At 40.5% G+C, this 17,576-nt stretch overlaps 1 protein-coding gene across 14 annotated transcripts in view; it reads left to right on the forward strand.

Moving 5' to 3' along the window:
- ppip5k1b (diphosphoinositol pentakisphosphate kinase 1b) overlaps window positions 1–10,801 on the forward strand; it is a 64,485-nt gene extending 53,684 nt beyond the window's left edge. For 13 of the 14 annotated variants that reach the window (XM_035949257.2, XM_023272612.3, XM_023272616.3 and 10 more), the window contains 3 exons: window positions 3,252–3,389; window positions 3,848–3,961; window positions 7,597–10,801. In XM_035949257.2, coding sequence (XP_035805150.2) covers window positions 3,252–3,389; window positions 3,848–3,961; window positions 7,597–7,688 — 344 coding nt within the window. In that variant the 3' untranslated portion in view covers window positions 7,689–10,801. The remainder of the gene's footprint in view (window positions 1–3,251; window positions 3,390–3,847; window positions 3,962–7,596) is intronic. The other variant, XM_035949258.2, reaches the window with a different exon arrangement.
- The last annotated feature ends 6,775 nt before the right edge of the window (window positions 10,802–17,576 follow it).

The following is a 17,576-nucleotide window of genomic DNA, read 5'->3' on the forward strand; positions in this document are numbered from 1 at the left end:
GGGGAACACAACAGAGCTAAGGTGTTCACCTGGGTTCCACATTCCCCAGATCCAGATCTTATTGAGCATCTGTGGAATGTGCCAGGATAAGCCTGATCTAGGTAGGTCCCACCCTGCAAGCCACAGGACCCACAGAATTCACTGCCACCATCTCCCCAGAGGTCCTGTGTCCATGCCTCACTGGGTCAGAGGAGTTCTAGCAGCATAAAGGAGACCTACACAATATTAGGCAGGTGGTCATAATGTTTGTCTGATCGGTGTATGTGCTGCTCACTGTTTTCACCACAAGAGTCCAACAGACAAAGGGCCTTCAAGCTTTAAAACTTTTTTAATAAAAATGAGGGTGATGGTTAATGACTTATGTCAATGTTGCCCCCTTTGTCTTTAAAGAGCATCTTACAGGTTGGAGACCTCAGTGAATTACCAAAGAGAAAATCTAACTAGATTTCACTAAAATCATATCTATATGTGCACTGCAATAACATTTATAGTAGTTTTTGTTATGAACTTTCATAGCTGCCTCAAAAAATGCAACTTGGTTCTGTCACAAATTCAAATTAGACCCATTTTACTTATAAAAAATATAAATCCTAAATGTAACTGTGTTTTGATACTGAGGAGGTCCATAGTGTATATTCATACACTTATAACGGACCATAGCTTCATAATTCAGAGCTTGCCAAGAACAAGCAAGGATTATGTGAAATAATGCCTAACAATATGACATTAAGTATTGGTTTGGAGGAGAACCTGTGGGGGGGCAATGCAGGTGTCTTAGTGACTGACTAATGTAACAGGTAACATTGTTTCAACATAAGTAACAGTACTGTACAGTTTGTTATCACATCAGTATATCAAAACTTGTACTACATATTTAAGCACTGATAGAAACTAATGTGCCAGTCATATATCACTTTTCTATCATAGGCCTACTATATTTTATGGTACCATATGAGGGAGAGAAAGGTGAGAGAGCTAACTAATGTAAATGTTTCCAAACATAAAAGGAAATGTATTGTTGTAACTGTAACCATTGCTAATGCCGGCGACACTACCAGGATCTGCTGCTGATGGTGGAACTGAAGCAACGGTGTGTACCAAAGTAACAACAACAGCTGTCAGTGTCACACATCCTGACATCAACATCCAATCCAGAACTCCATTGTATGTCTGGGAACACTTCCCTCCGTCATGAGCGTTTCATACGGCCGTGTGACGTCCTAAGTCACCTGCACAAAACTGACCCAGCCCCAAAAGCAGCTCCATTGTTAGTAAAAGTACAGTCTGACTCACAGTATGTAGGCTGTGGGTATAAGACGGGCATTCGCTGATCATTTCAGCTAGTTTTCTCCCCTTTTTCCCCACTCTGTCTGTGTGTTATTGCCATCCTTGCATGGGGAAATAACAGCCTCTGGGGAGCAAATTACCATCATGAAAATTTCAAGTTATGCCAAGGATTTGGATCGTGCAGTAAGGCAGCCCTGCTATTTTTTTTTTCTGTGAATTATCCATTTTCATCACAAGGTTTGTCCCCCTGTTGACTAAAACATTTCCACCCATCACTGTTTTGAGGGTCACCCTACGATGACTGTGATTAATTTAAAGTAATACAAGCAAGTCAGAATGTTTCTCCCCTGTAGCAGAATGATGTCGTGCCGTCAGACCATTATGTACTACAGAATGGTCTAAGTGAGACTGGGAAAGGGGTGCTCTCAACAGGCTGATAGATTTGTGCAACCTCCACAAACACAATTAAAAATTGTGAAATGCAAAGAAAATAGCAAAAAAACAAAAAAAAAAAACAGCTTTTTAAATCACTATCACCTACTACTGCACAGACCAGAGACGACTCCTTTATGTGGCGTAATATGTTGAAAATGCTTTTTAAAGTGCCCTTTTTACATCTGAATTTCTGACTTTACATCTCATAAAATATATAAAATCATGCATTAACTTTTCTGATGATCATTTCTGAGAAAGTAAAACCTGCAAGTGGCTCCACTGCAGGTCACTTTAGCAGGTCAGATCATTGTTCTTGTTGGGGCTCGTTTGCTTTCCTTCGCCTTCGGTATTTCTGGATAACCAGCGTGGAAATAACAGAATAACAAAACATTTGCTTTGTAGAATAACATACACTACCAGTCAAAAGTTTGGACACACTTTCTCATTCAATGGTAATTGTTTGATTATTTTATACATAGTCAATTAATACTGAAGACATCAAAACTATGAAAGAATATATATGGAATTATGTTGTAAACAAAGTATTGATCTTTAGTATTAATCTACAATGTAGAAAATAATACAAATAAGAAGCATTGAATGAGAAGGTGTGTCCAAGCTTTTGACTGGTAGTGTACATGTGGACACTTCTGTTTCAGTATAGACATTTTGGCCATGTACTCTTACAATTAATCAACAAAGCTGCGTATATATTTGTCTGCAGAATAATTACGATATTTCTTTTTTCCTCCTGATGGTCCTTTGTTGTTTCTAGCTGTTTGAACACACATTTTATATATAATATTGAACTTTCTCCTGAAGAAATTGGCTTCATAGCATCAGCTTTGAAATGAACTTGATGACTGACAGTATGCTGTGTTTTTTTTTTTTAACACTTTATAAATTTTGTTATTCATCATATTCTTACTAAGTGCATATACACACGTTTATAGGATTTTTTATATGCATAAATGAACGAAGTCCTTACATCCAGTTAACATTCTCTTGTACACCAAGATTTTAAATAACTTAAAAGACACATCCAAGAATCCCACAACATGCCAGGGTTAATGAAAACATTTTCCTGTGGTTTGAAGTACTGAACTGATAAATAACTTCTTGTATAAACAGTGTGACATGTTTCCAAATGACTTGAATGTCCAGTTTTTGTTGACGTGGTGTTACTAACTGAAGAAGGAAATTAACACCCACCTGTAATATTGCCAACATTTTTTGTTTCCATTACTTTTGACCTGTAAATTTGTCACTACTGCCTGAGCCAGACAGTGGCAAAGCTGCACCAGCTGCTGTGGAAGGTAACAAACCATTGAGACGCCTAAAAGTTTGTCTTGCTACCTAACAAATGAAAAAGGCTGCCGGATTTTGCTCAGTGTGACATTGAACGAACGAGCAGAACTGGAGAGCAACCAACATGCACAGAGAGCGGTAGTGTCCCCACTCCTCTTCTTGCATCTCATGGAAAAGTGGTATGATCTGCTGTGCGTCCGTCTGTCCTGTGTGTGCTGCAGGGTTTGAAGGCTGCTCCATGGTGCCCTCTATCTATCCACTGGAGACGCTGCACAACTCGCTGTCCCTGAAGCAGGTGGACAAATTTCTCAATGCAGTGTGTGAGAGCAGCAGCGAGGTTCACGCCAAAACCATGAAAGGTTGGTCTGCACAGTAAAGCAGAAGGACTTACTGTACGCTGCTCACTCATTGAAAGTGTTCACTTCCAGAATGGGATACTAGCCTGTCAGTTTTAGGACTAGGCAGAAGAACAATGCTCATTCACCCTAAATGTTTAACTCTGTTCATGTACGTCACTTACTGTAGATTAGACTGAAGGCCTGGCAAAGCATCACCGTGGGAGTGTTTATTGCAAAGGATTTCCAACCAGATTTAAGTTTGACAGCTGAACTGAAGTTACTTTCTGTCCCTGAGAATTGAGAGAGCGTGAATAAAAATGGTTGCAGTTTGCAAGTGTTATTATGATATAAATACCCTGAAATAAAAGCTAAGATTCAGCACTTAAATTTAGAGTTTTGTGTCAAAGCTCTATAGTTCAAAGTAGGTTGAATGTTGGTTTATAGCATTCAGAAACGGATCTTTTCTGTCTACATTCCAGCGCTTTCTAGCTTGTTTGACTCCCAGAGCCAGACGTCTCTCTACAGCCCACAGCAGCCTCTGTCTTCCTCTGGATCAGAAACTTCTCTTCGCCCACCAAGCCAGCCTCTATGGCGTAAGTGTTTTTCTTTTTGCCTTATTTTGATTTGACGGGAAATGCAGAAGGGAGAGACATGGAGCGAATTTTCCAGCCTGTCAGGAATCAGACTGGGGATCCCATTGCTCAGGGTGACTATAATCATATGGTCTGCCCCCTAACCAGTTGGCTATTTGTTCAGGCCCAAGTGCAAGGGTTTTAGTGATTTTAACGTTACTGTGTAATATACAGTTGTGCTCATAAGTTTACATCCCCTGGCAAAATTTGTGCGATCTTGTCCTTTTTTTAAAATAGAAAATACGTTTGATTGGTCACCCAGTAGCTCAACTGGTTGAGTGACTGACCCGTAAACAAGGCCTGTAGTCTCCAATGCAGCACTCATGGGTTCAAGTACGACCCTCAGCCATTTGCTGCATGTCATTCCTCCACTCTTCTCCCCACGTTTTCTGACCTCTATAATAAAGGCTAGAAAAGGCCCAAAAAGATAATAAAAAAAAAAAAAAAAAGGAAATATGTTTGATCATGGGCTGCACAGTGGTGTAGTGGTTAGCACTTTCGCCTTGCAGCGAGAAGATCCCTGGTTCGCGTCCCGGCTTTCCCGGGATCTTTCTGCATGGAGTTTGCATGTTCTCCCTGTGCATGCGTGGGTTTTCTCCAGGTACTCCGGCTTCCTCCCACAGTCCAAAAATATGCTGAGGTTAACTGATCATTCTAAATTGCCCGTAGGTGTGAATGTGAGAGTGATTGTTTGTCTCTGTATGTAGCCCTGTGACAGACTGGTGACCTGTCTAGGGTGTCCCCTGCCTTCACCTGAGTCAGCTGGGATAGACTCCAGCCCCCCCGCGACCCTAGTGAGGATTAAGCGGTGTATAGATAATGGATGGATGTTTGATCATGGAAAAACTTTTCTTACATTTAGGGTTAGTAGTCAGACAAAGTTCTTTATTATCACGCAAGTATATTTGCTCTGATTATTCATGTTTTCATTAAAGAATGGTACATATTTTACAAATTCTGCCAGGGTATCTAAACTCATGAGCACAACTGTATGTCCTGCTTTCTTTCCTTTGGATACATGTCATCATAGCGTAATTTCCAAAAGATTAGGACCAGAAATATCCATCTTCACTCAGACCGTTGTTCAAGAGTATAATAAGAGTACAATAATTCATTCATTTCTGAGTTGAAATCTGCTGGGTTCTTTCTGTGTGACGTTTGGTTTCTAAATTGGTTGTAAGTGTTTGTGTTAGTTCTGTGGTGGACTGTTGACCTGTCCAGAGTGGACCCCATCTGTCCGTCCCAGCAGACACAGGGACAGACCCTGCGATCATTCACAGGATAAAGTGGGTATAGCTAGATGGAAATTATCAATCAATCAATCAATCAAACCTTTATTAGTCATTGCACACTTTCATATACAATGAAATTTCATTTGAGCTGCCCTGCCAATGACAGCTCCGGCTGCTGCCCGTTAGACATGGATATGAAGAACACCGGTTTTAAATTCCTGCACTGTTTGGTACCTCTTATGAATTCTAACTGCCCAAAAGTGTTTAAATGCATTTTTCATTCCTATGGCACTGCTTTGTGGCTATCAGTTTCAAATTGTGACTCGAACAAGGCTCTTACTCCTCAGTTCTTCCAGTGGAGCTCTCTGCTGCTGAGCAGCTCCCTTGTGTGAAAGTGAGTAACTGTATGAATGAGAAGCTGGGAAAGATGATGCACACTCAGCAAAACCTGGATAAAGGATGCCGTTCTACACTTTCCCCTTGTTTGGCATGCCCTTCAGATAAGTGGACGCAGATGTGACCTGAAAGATATTCATTTATCTCCAGTGACCTTGTGGTTACAGATGCTGACTGTAGTAAATTAATCGGATTCACAAATTCAACCTACAAAACATGTTTCCCTCAGGGCTATATTAGACTCTTCAGGTTGAAGAGAATTTTAGTCAGACTCACTAGATGTAAACTGTGGGTATAATCCTGCCATTTTATGTGGCTTTCTCTTCCCCTTCAGTTATCTGTGTGTTAGCATTTTCAAGATCCCCCTCACCCTGGGAAACAACAACAACCAGTTCTGATAAAGAATTGTGCAATAATGCAGGCCTGCTGGGTTGTTTTGGTAAATTAACCATTTTAATGATATTGCTCACCTCACGGTATGGAAATGTTCCGTCGAAGCCATTCCTCCAACACTATCATGCAGTGACACCATCACTGCATCCTGGTGTTTTCACCCACGAAGACATTGGAATTGTTGTAAAAAAAATAAAAAATAATTCAAACTTCAAGCTAGAGCATTTTTTCCCCTATAGCATAATGATAATGACTGTAGCCAACTGACTTTGCGAGACTAAAATTTACTGTACAGTGGATCAAAGGTTTTTAGATCTGCATCAGGCTCCATTGTGTCAATTAGCTGATGATCATTTAATTGTTTGCTCGACTCCGAACTGGTACCCAATAATTTTCAGTTTAGGAGCAAGATCTACAATGTGCATATGAAGTAATACATCCAACTTGTGCTGTATATTAATAAACAAACAAAAAAGTGAGTGAAACAACAGCAGATTGTGAGTATGTGGCAGATCACCCTGTGGGATCAGCATCATTTAATATACTTCAGCAAAATGGGGTTCAGAACATCACAGCACCTTCAACAGCTCAGCCCAACCCTCTCATCATCCTCCTTTCTTCCTCTTCCTGCCTTTCCTCTTTTAATTCCCTGGGTGGTGAGGTGATTCATTTATCCTCTTGCCAGCACTGTTGATTGATGAAGCATCTGCTCTTGGCATTTTCTCTTGTGCATATCATCTCTTGTGTTTCCCCCTTCCATCCACCTCTTGTGCATTTTATTTACCTTGCAGTCACTCTGGGTGGCTTTTCATCTCTCTCAGTCGGTACCTGCTCCAGATCCGGGTTGCTGTAACTGCAGAGAACTCATTTAGCCTCATTTAACACACAGTTTACAGGCAGGGATGCCGGAGATTCGAGCTGGTTGAACACTGTTGTGCTAGTTGTGTGGCTCTGTGTGTTCTCCTATTGGCTGTAGTTATAGAGCTGCTGTTTTTAAGTCCAGCGTTATGTCACCCAGGAGAATCAGAAAACAGTCATTTGGTATGTTTTTTATTTATAAGCCAAAACCACTATGAAACGTGCAGTCATTATGGTGAAAGGAATTCTCATAGTTTCTTTCTGTTGGAGATTAAAATGGTGTAAAATAAGAATGATTTTACTGACTAATAAATGGAGATAAATCCTAATTACAAACTATTATCTAACATTGATATACACATTGATGTACAAGTGGCTGAATTTATGAATCCCTCCCAAAAAACTCTTGCATGAAGTTCTCCATGGCAACAGGCGATGAAGTGACGAGGGAATGATGCTGTTGCTTTCCTGTTTTTGTACTCATTCATTTGTGTTGTGTTCTTCTGTGACGCACATATACCAATAAATAATACTTTCTCGACTCCAAGTGAAGTAAGGGTCCAGGGTTGGAGTGTAACCAGATACATTTTTTCCTCTAAGGAGCGACAATTTTTAAAAAAATGTTGGATTTGTACCAGAAGATGCCTGTTTTCAGAGACGTTTGTGACGACTGGGATGTGAATTGATAAAATAACTGTTCTGTGTTTTTCTCTGTAGATGGCAGCATCCCCTCCAGTGCTGTATCCAGTGCAGGCCCCTCGTCTCCAATCACAGATGCCTCCGGCCTGAACTTCAGCTTCACTGAATAGACTATCTGACTGAACAACACAAGGACTTCTGGGTATTTAAGGGCACAATCTGAAGAGCTCCGTTTATCCGTCTCCCTGCGCTGAAGTTCATCTTTCCGCCTGTCCCTCTGCTGACATTCACAGCTACAACTGGAGGTGATCCTGATTGTGGAGAGACACCACAGCTGTTAAACTCAGACTGTAAATATGATCACACACATGCTGTACATGGACTCTTCTGATGCCTGTCAACACCACAACTTCTCTGCTCCGTACAGACAGAAAGCACTGAACTTCCACTGGGTGAAAATCTCTCATTGCTGCAATCCTCTCCTTCAGTTTGTCCACACACACATTTCTAAACCAGATCTGACATCTGTAACAGTGTAGCGAGCCAACCTTCAGACCAGTTGTGCCTTTGCTTTAATTTAGATGCTGCCGATGCTAAATCAACAAGTGCCTGCTTTTTTTTTTCTTTTCAGTCCAAATACTGTTAAAATATCTCAAACACCAGCTGCCTCTCCTCTGACCAGACCTGTGGACATTTAAAGCTGAAATACATTAGTTTTTTTTTTATTCACTTGTAATTTAACAACAGTTTGACCGAGTTTGTGTTTCAGCCTCAGATGTCTGCACCTTGACTGAAGACTAAAGGAATGGTTTGACATTTTGTCTGAGAGTTAAGATGAGATGATCAGTCCCATTCTCATATCCATCTGTCAGCCAGTTAGCTCAACTCCAGGACTAGGAATGGAAAACAGCCAGTCTGGTTCATTACTTCTCTGATTAATGTGTATAAACTCAGGTTGCAGGAACTTACTTCACAATTTGTCGTTTGTAGACTAAGGTTTTTTGTTTCAATTTAACAGAAGACATATAGTATTAATGAGCTTTACTGTTGTTTTTTGTGAGTTTTTGTTTCTGTGATTTTGTTAGCTTTAGACAGAGCCAAAGTTTCCAGTCCTTGAGCTAAAGTTAGCAAAATGGCTGCTGGATTTGAGAGTGGAATCTTTCTTTTCATCTTACACTTTGATTGTACTCCTTTGCAGATGCATAAACACACAGTTGAAGCCATCAGACATACACTACCGTTCAAAAGTTTGCAGTCACCCACACAATTTCATGTTTTCCATGAAAACTCGCACCTTTATTCATGTGCTAACATAATTGCACAAGGATTTTCTAATCATCAATTAGCCTTTCAACTATTAGCTAACACAATGAGGCGTTAGAACACAGGAGTGATGGTTGCTGGAAATGTTCCTCTATGTAGATGTTCCACTAAAAATCAGCCGTTTCCAACTAGAATAGTCATTTATCACATTAACAATGTCTAGACTGTATTTCTGATTTATTTAATGTTATCTTCATTGAAAAAAACTGCTTTTCTTTCAAAAATAAGGACATTTCTAAGCGACCCCAAACTTTTGAACGGTATAGTTATTGTTATTATACTATTTTTCTAGTATGTGAGGATCTACTCAGAGGACGGCAAGTCGTATGTATGGGTTCTGCACGTGCATGCTCACAGACCTGGAAAGTACACTGTCCTTATGCTACTTTCAGTTGCTTGGATGACATGTTCTATGCATGTGCTGTAGATGGGTGTCTGTATACCACACATGCACTACAGCCCTTGTAGCATAGTGGTCTGAGGAGAACACGTCACAGTCATGCGCACTTGCAGATATAGAAACTGTAAGACTAGCCTTACTCCTTCATTATACTCAGACACAAACACCTACAGACACCCCGGTCATGTAGTTTTTGTTAGTATACTCCTCCCCAGTTCACTTGGAGGACTCTATACATGTGCAGTAGATGATTGTCTCTGTATTCTGCACATGCTCAGCTCTCACAGTCTGTGTGGACTCTTGCGTACTTGTGGAGATGACAGATTTACATCACACAGACCCTTGTGGACGTGGAAAGTCTAACACTGGCCTCCCTCTTGGTGAGCAAAGCATCCCTCTGCAATAGGTCAAACTATTCCTTTAAATCCATGTTATCATTATTTCATACTGAATGTCTAAAAAGGTGGCAGACTTGAAAATCTTGAATCTTATTCAGACATTACTGTGAAATCATGTAAAACTCAAACCAAAGCAGGTGCAGCCCAGAGATGTTCTACTGTGACATACAAAGATGGGGGGATATGGGTTGTCTTTTAGAAGTTGGAGATTTGGATCATATGACATGTGGCTTTTAGTTTACTTCATACTTCAACAAGACTTCATTGTGAATCTTTTTTTTTTAAATACAGGTGTTTGTATAATTTCTCACTCATGCCAGCCCGATCAAACTGTGGTCTTTTCTATGTGCGTCTGCTGCTTAATGGAAATGACAGTTTATCTGTAAATGTGCCTTTAAATGACCTGTGAGATTCATCTGGGAGGAATTTACGAATCAGATTTGAGTTTAAGAAGATCTATGGTATATTTATATTTTAGAATTAAAGGGAAAAACCACTTGATTAAGTGTAACTAGCTGGCATGTGTTGCCCAACAGATGCTGCTTGTGTCTGCAGTCTGCTGTCACACCAAATGGCATGTATATTTTTAATGTTAATGAGTCTGTTTCTCATCAGTCATGCTCAAGTAGAGAGGCGTGATCTACAGATTGAAATTGGTTTTCTTCGCATGTGACTTACCTGGGGGTCAATTCACATTCAGTTATCTAACAGCGGAATAAATTCAGTGGTGGATTTACTCAAACTCCAAAGATTTGTTTTATAACATTGACCAAAACCTATAAAATACATTAAACCATTAGCCAGCATCTTCTACAGCACAATAGTGTTCAAATTGAAACCGAACTGACCTCCAAAGCCCAGAAACATGTACTGTAGAGCAAATTTATACATTGTAGGCATCAAGGAAAGAGATCTAGATTTAGATGTCAGTAGGACTAATTAATTTTTACCAAAAAGTGATTTGATGTAGGTAATTTTAACTGTATTTATGTGATTATTTAATGTGCTATTTAATGCCAGGCAAAGAGAGGTGTGTGTTTTATGTTGAGTTTGGCTGCTGGAGAACAAAATCGAGGTTGTAAAATGTGTTTCTGTCTCGTGAGGTTCAGGTCAGGCTGTGATGTTGTAGAGGGGGGGAATTAAAAACAAAAAATCAATTAAACAGTGAAAATGTTGTTTATGTTATCAAGCGCAACTAATCACGTGTTCACATCCGCCACAGGCCTGTTACTGAGTGGGCTTTAGTCTCTGTGTGTTAATGGCCCCCAGTGCAGACACATAAGCCTGTTATTGCTCCATAAACAAAGCTGCTGTCACTGCTCTGCCAACACACCTCTATCTCTCTTTTTCCTCATCCCTCGTGTTTCGTCGCTCCTCTCTTCATTTTTTCCATCAGCCTCTCCTCCCCTCCCACGCCTAATTTTGTTATGCTGTGCTCTCCTTTTATCCTTCTTTTTTCTTGTCCTGTGATGTCGTGTCCTCTCTTCGTCCTTCTCCCGTCTTTTTACCTCACCCCATTTTCACCCTTTCCTTTCTTGTTTTTTCTTCGTTCTAGCCTTTGATCCTTTTCTTTTTCAACTTTCACCTCCTCCCTTATCTTCTTACCTTGCTTAATTTACCTCCTTGTTTCCACCCCTTTTTCTCCTCTTGTTCATGTTTCTTCTCCTCATCTTACTTCCTTTCCTTGCCTCCTCTTCTTATTGTATCTGTTTCCTATTCTTGTTTCCTTTCCTTGTCTCCTCTTCTTATTTCATTGCCTTTCCTTGTCTCCTATTCTTGTTCCTTCTTTATTTTGTTTCCTTTTTTGGTTTCCTATCCTCTCCACTTCTTGTTTCCTCTTTTCCCTTCCCAACTCTTGTTTTTCCCCACCATATATTTCTAATGAAAGGGAACAGAGGGGAGATGGAGTTTCCTTTCCCTTTTCTCCTCCCTCCTTACCTCTCCCCCTCTCTTCTTGTCTTCTTGCCATCCTCTCCTCCCTCTCTACTCTTCTCTAAATGGATTTTAAGAATAGTGATGACTCATGCCTCGTCCTGTTGTTCCCATGTGTTGCCATGGCGACACCCCCAGATGTAATTGACTCCTCCTGAGCAATGCTGGGTGAATGAAGGGGGAGAGAGACAGACAGACCGCCGACTCACCGGAAGCCAAAAGCTGGTGTCATTCAGTCTGTCTGGATGACAAGTCTTTCTCTTCGGCTTTATTTCCTACATTCACACACACAAATGCCCATTCATTCAGCTCTCATACGCTCACACACTTCATCTGTGAACACACAGCTTTTCTGGCTTCAATACAAACTACACAGTAGCTACTTTCATTTACAGCTTTCACAAGTCGACCGCTGTCTGGCTGCCGGTAGTTTTTTGACCTTTACCAAATTGCACTCGCTCCAGCAGCCGAGTCGAAAACACTTCATTAATGCCTTTGGCTACGAAAGTATTACAGCTCAGATTTAGGAGATGTTATCAAAAACTGAGCTTTGGGGAACAAAATTACCAGTATGGGTCCCTCAGGGTGAACATGCACATTTCAGCAATGAAAACACAAGGAAGGGGTCAGAGTTTTTTTTTTCAGAGCACATTGTAAAAGATGGATATCTAGGTTTTACTGTAGTTTTGCCAAAACTGACTGAGAAAAACACTTGTAAGGTGGGGAAAAAAAGACACTTTGGGAAGCTAGATGTGTTTTTTACCCCCAAAACATGACAGAGAAGTGAAAGAGAAAACACTATTTTCACGATGACTGGGAGGAAGAGGTCTTTTTCACGACAGTGAAAGATAAATGTATGTGTCCTATTTGCGGGGCGACTATTGCGTCGGCAAAGCGGCACAATGCGGAGAGACGCTACTCTATCCGCCACAAAAGCTTCCATGCTAACTAGCCACCTGGTAGCCAATAGACTGTATGCGCACTACGGACAGAAAAAGCCCGGGACTTAAAGGCAGCTTTGACATCTGCTACGCGACGAAAAGTTTCTTCGAGAAAAATGCACCATTAGAAAAGCTTGTTTTAGCGGCGACGGACGGGACTCCTCCATGACAGGTCGCCATGCAGGCTTCATTGTACGATGCAGAGGTGATCCAGACTTCCCAACATTCCTACATTACCACTGCATCATTCACCAGCAGGACATATGTATGTACAAAAGTGGCCGGATTTGATCATGTGATGACTCGTGTCCTGAAGATCATAAATGGCTCCAAAGCCAAACAACCAGGACATTGAAGGTGCTGCTGGAGGAGCTGTCAGCTGAACATGATGACCTGTTACTACACACAGAAACCCCAAGGATCAGCAGGGGAACAGTTTTGCAGCGTTTTTTGTCACTGTTGACCGAAATCAGAGAGTTGATGCAATCCAAAGGGGAAGACACCTTGCTGCTGGAGGACACTGAGTGGATTCTTGGCCTTGCATTTTTAGCGGACATCACTGGGAAACTGAACCATCTGAACTGTGAGCTGCAAGGTAAAGGTAAGACATGATAAGCTGTGCAATGCCAGGCTTCCCACTAACACACATTTACAGACAAAGAAAGAGGTAACATATGTTGTCATTCAAAACACCGTGCCATTACACAAAAATGTGAAAAATAATTTGTTGAAATCATGTAATGATTTGTTGTTATGATCTGTTAAAAATGTTGCAATGCTGGTGAAAAATGCTGGTGATTAGTACTAATGTGATAGGATTCATTTCAAAATGTGAAAGAGTTCATTTTATTTCTTACATAACTGATAATTTGTGCAAACATGGGACAGAGTTCAGGAATTGTTCCAAAATGTTACAAAGGTGGTGGTTTGCACAAATGAAGCATGATTTGATGACAGTTAATGATTTCCTAAAAATGTTATAAGTGATAATTTGCAGAAATGTTGCTGGTGTGATTTTGAACAAAATGCTGCAAATATGCTGATTCATACAAAACTGCCAAGAAAGATATTTACCAAAGTTTCAGAGATGGGATACCTCTGACTTTTAAATATTGGAACAGATTTCCATATATATATATATGTGTGTGTGTGTGTGTGTGTTTCCTACCGTCATTGTTGTGGAAATCGTTAATAATTATTGCAAGGAATAATTAACATAAATGTGATCAGAATGTCTGTTTACATATTATTTTCATTATTATTATTATTGTTTAAAGATGATGGCGCAAGTTTGCTATTGAGGAAGTTTGTATCAACATAGTTGCAGCAGTAATCAGGAGGTATAGAACCAGTCATAGTAGCAGTAATCAGAGCCACAGCAGTCAGCTAATGACATGATTCTTCGGACAGAAATGTCTTTAAAAATTGGCTCAGGCTTTTTCAATGGAAATCAGAGTTTCTGTGACCAAGATAGTTTGTAATGTTCATCTCTATGGATGGTGTCCTAGAAAAAAAACGGGAAAAAAAGACATACTTGCTCTTCAGAACAAAATGTAAGGTGAAACTTTGCTTAATGACATGAGAAGAAGCCTGTTGCATATTGGGAGCAAACTGTTTGTACCAAGATAAATGTTGTTTGGTGTGATCCTGGCCAAGACTACCACAGTGAGTACATAGTCCTGACAGTGAAGCACAGAGGTGGGAGTGTGATAATACAGGGCTGCATGACATTTGTAGATAGACCATGAATAACTGTGTATAAACCAAAATTCTGGCTGACAAGAAGACTCCTGGTCTGCAGAAGCTTGAAAAGGAGGAATATTTCAGCATGATAACCATCCAAAGCACACATTTCTGAAGGGGAATAAAAAGACTATGACCTGGTGAAGTATGTTATCTGATTTCAATCCAACAGAACATCTTTGGGGTACTTTAAAGAGAAAGATAGAGCATCACAACCCCTCCAGCAAAGGTCAGCTGAAAAAAGTGTCATCAAAAATAACAAGGGATGTAGAAAGTGGTGAAAAAAAATGAATGATTTTAATTTCAGTAATTTTGCATTGAGCTCCTATTGTTGGGCCTGTACTTTTAATATAGTAAACATAAACATTGACATTTGACATACAAACAAATACCCTACTGATCAATTATGGATAATGCAAATTTGATATTTTACCATTTTGTGCCTTACTTCATGTCTGCGCTCACCATATGAATCATCCATCCATCCATCCATCCATTATCTATACACCGCTTAATCCTCACTAGGGTCGCGGGGGGGCTGGAGCCTATCCCAGCTGACTCGGGCGAAGGCAGGGGACACCCTAGACAGGTCGCCAGTCTGTCACAGGGCCACATGCAAAGACAAACAAGCACTCACACATTCACACCTACGGGCAATTTAGAGTAATCAATTAACCTCAGCATATTTTTGGACTGTGGGAGGAAGCCGGAGTACCCGGAGAAAACCCACGCATGCACAGGGAGAACATGCAAACTCCATGCAGAAAGATCCCGGGAAAGCTGGGACGTGAACCAGGGATCTTCTTGCTGCAAGGCGAAAGTGCTAACCACTACACCACTGTGCAGCCCACCATATGAATCAGTGTGAAGTTAAAACATGGATGTGGTCATGGTTTTGCACTCAGCGTATTTCTTGTGCGTTTGTTGTGGCCCAACTATTCAGGCACAGATAAGGTTAGCAAATGGAAAAATAGACTTACAAATACTTTCCAACCCAACCTGATCTACACCTTCCTTCCACTCAGCCTTCATTTGTATTTTTTTGTAACACCTTTCTTGTTCATGTGTATTTCAAACTCAGGAGATGTCCCAAATTCTGTCCCAGTGTTGAACCTACTGCCTACATTTAACTGTAAACGCAAAGAGAGAAGTAGGAGGAAAGAGAGAGGAGAGCAACTATTAGCTGTGCTGATGAAACAATTACCCTCGTCAGACAGGAAGGTGTCCAGTTAGACATTAAGTGCCACCTCTACACCCACACGCCATCCTCGACTCCTCTGCAACCCCCCTCCAAAGTCAAAATGCGTCGTCAAGGTAACCGCGGAGCGATGAGAAGGTAGAGGAGTTGTTTTGCTTGCTGGTGTGGCAGACAGCAGCAGCAGACCCCCTACTGCATTTACTAGTGTAGCATCTGTATAAAGCAGGCCAGATTTCTTGTTTTTCTTTCTCTTCCCCTCAGTTTTCTTCCTGTGAGTGTAGACAGAAAAACTAATCACACAGGATCCATGAAGGAAGACAAAGATGAATTAGGAGCCATTCATCACTGGCTGAAATGAATGCACTGAGTGAGCTTCAGGTGTGGGGGTGGATCCATAAGGCTTGATTCTGGAGCCCAAATTGATCTGCCTTGCCTTTGCCTCAGGGAGCTTTTTCTTTTTTTTTTTTTTTTTTTTTTTTTTTTTTTTAAGTTAAGATTATTGAGCTGTACTTTCCCTCATTGCTTAGACAAAGATCTAAAAAGAAAGAAAAATCATTAAGTTACTTTGACAAGGGGGGAGTGCAGCTGGAGCGTTAACTTCACTTTTGTCTTTCCACCTGACAAATCGAAGCTGATCAATAAACTGACCAAACCTTTTTATTTCCAAAACTGAGGCCAGCAGCTCTTTTCCTCACTTTATATTTAATTTACAGATTTACTGCAAACTCAGTTGTTCCTCACTCATAAAGTTCATACTTTCTACCATCAGTGGTTCAAACATTTAGCACATAAGCTAAGATTCTGACAAATGGGGTTGTCTCAAAAATATATTTATTTAGAAGTTGTTATCATGAAAATATTCATCAATGTCAGTTCTGGCTTAGATGTATCTCTACACTGTTGCATCTTTCAGAATGTGCAGTTCCATGAAGTTCCCTCTTTTTTCTACAGCCTTCCTGCAACTGGAACAAACCAGCTCACCTGTTCAAATAGTGTGAAACTACTTTACACTACAAAATAGCAAGTTGTAAAATTGAGGTAATTCAAGCATACATGTTGTTCCACAAACCCTTTCTGAAGCAATACAGAATGCCCTGCCCTGCAGGTTGATAGGATTGGTTCTTTACGTTTGTTACGTATGAAACCCTGGAAGGTTGAAATAGTGTTTTTTAGACTGACATCAGTATGATGCAGTTTCATGGTGGCTTCTATATAAAAAAAAAACAAAACAAAACACCACAGGGACATGTTAATGAGGTAAAAAAAAAAAACAACCCTGATTTTCACTGATTTTGGTCTCTAATTTTTATACGTACGCAGACATCTTCACACATGCGCATTAGAAAACATGCCAACTACCTTATATTTAGCTGGACAACGTTAAAACCTGAAAAGCCTAAAGTATGCGCATCCATCTAATTGAAAATAGACCAATGATGAGGAAACAAAGAAAACTTTACTTTTGTAGCATGCATTTAGTACAGACAGCTTGTACAATCACAGACCTGGTGCTACATGAATATGTACCCACAGGGGTCCTCACAGACCCTCACGGACTTTATTATTTATGTCGTGTAAATTGTAAAATGACCTTAAAGATAAAGTGTTTGATTCTGGAAACAGATTGTTCAAATGTAACCAGTTAGTATATTATAGTTTGCATATGCCAGATCTATCGTTCCTCTTGCCCCCTCTTCCCCTCATCTCCCCTCCCTCCTTCTTCCCCTCTGTCCTGACACTAACATGTATGACAAGCTGGAATAATGTCGTGAGGATTGGTCGGAGCCACTGTATTTGTTTCCTGTTCACACGGCTGCATAGTTTCAGCAGGCACAGAAAAGACAGCTGGTGGACTGCGAGGAGATATTTGCTTTATTTCACAAAAAGTGCACTGGATTTCAGTCAGATAGTCCACCTTTAGCTGAATAGTCACAGGACAAAATCCCTTTTGCCTTTTCAGACCAGTGTGGACTCTGCATGCCTGAGAAGGTAATGCAGTGTAAATCATCTAAATCAGCTACAGACTGCTGGTCAAATCAACCCTGGCTTTATAAATTACATGTCTTCATTTCCCCAACTGCATTTAATGAGGAATACTAATTATTGTTGAGTTATGTTTCCTG

Source organism: Amphiprion ocellaris, chromosome 3 (genome assembly GCF_022539595.1).
Source record: "Amphiprion ocellaris isolate individual 3 ecotype Okinawa chromosome 3, ASM2253959v1, whole genome shotgun sequence".
NCBI lineage: Eukaryota > Metazoa > Chordata > Actinopteri > Pomacentridae > Amphiprion > Amphiprion ocellaris.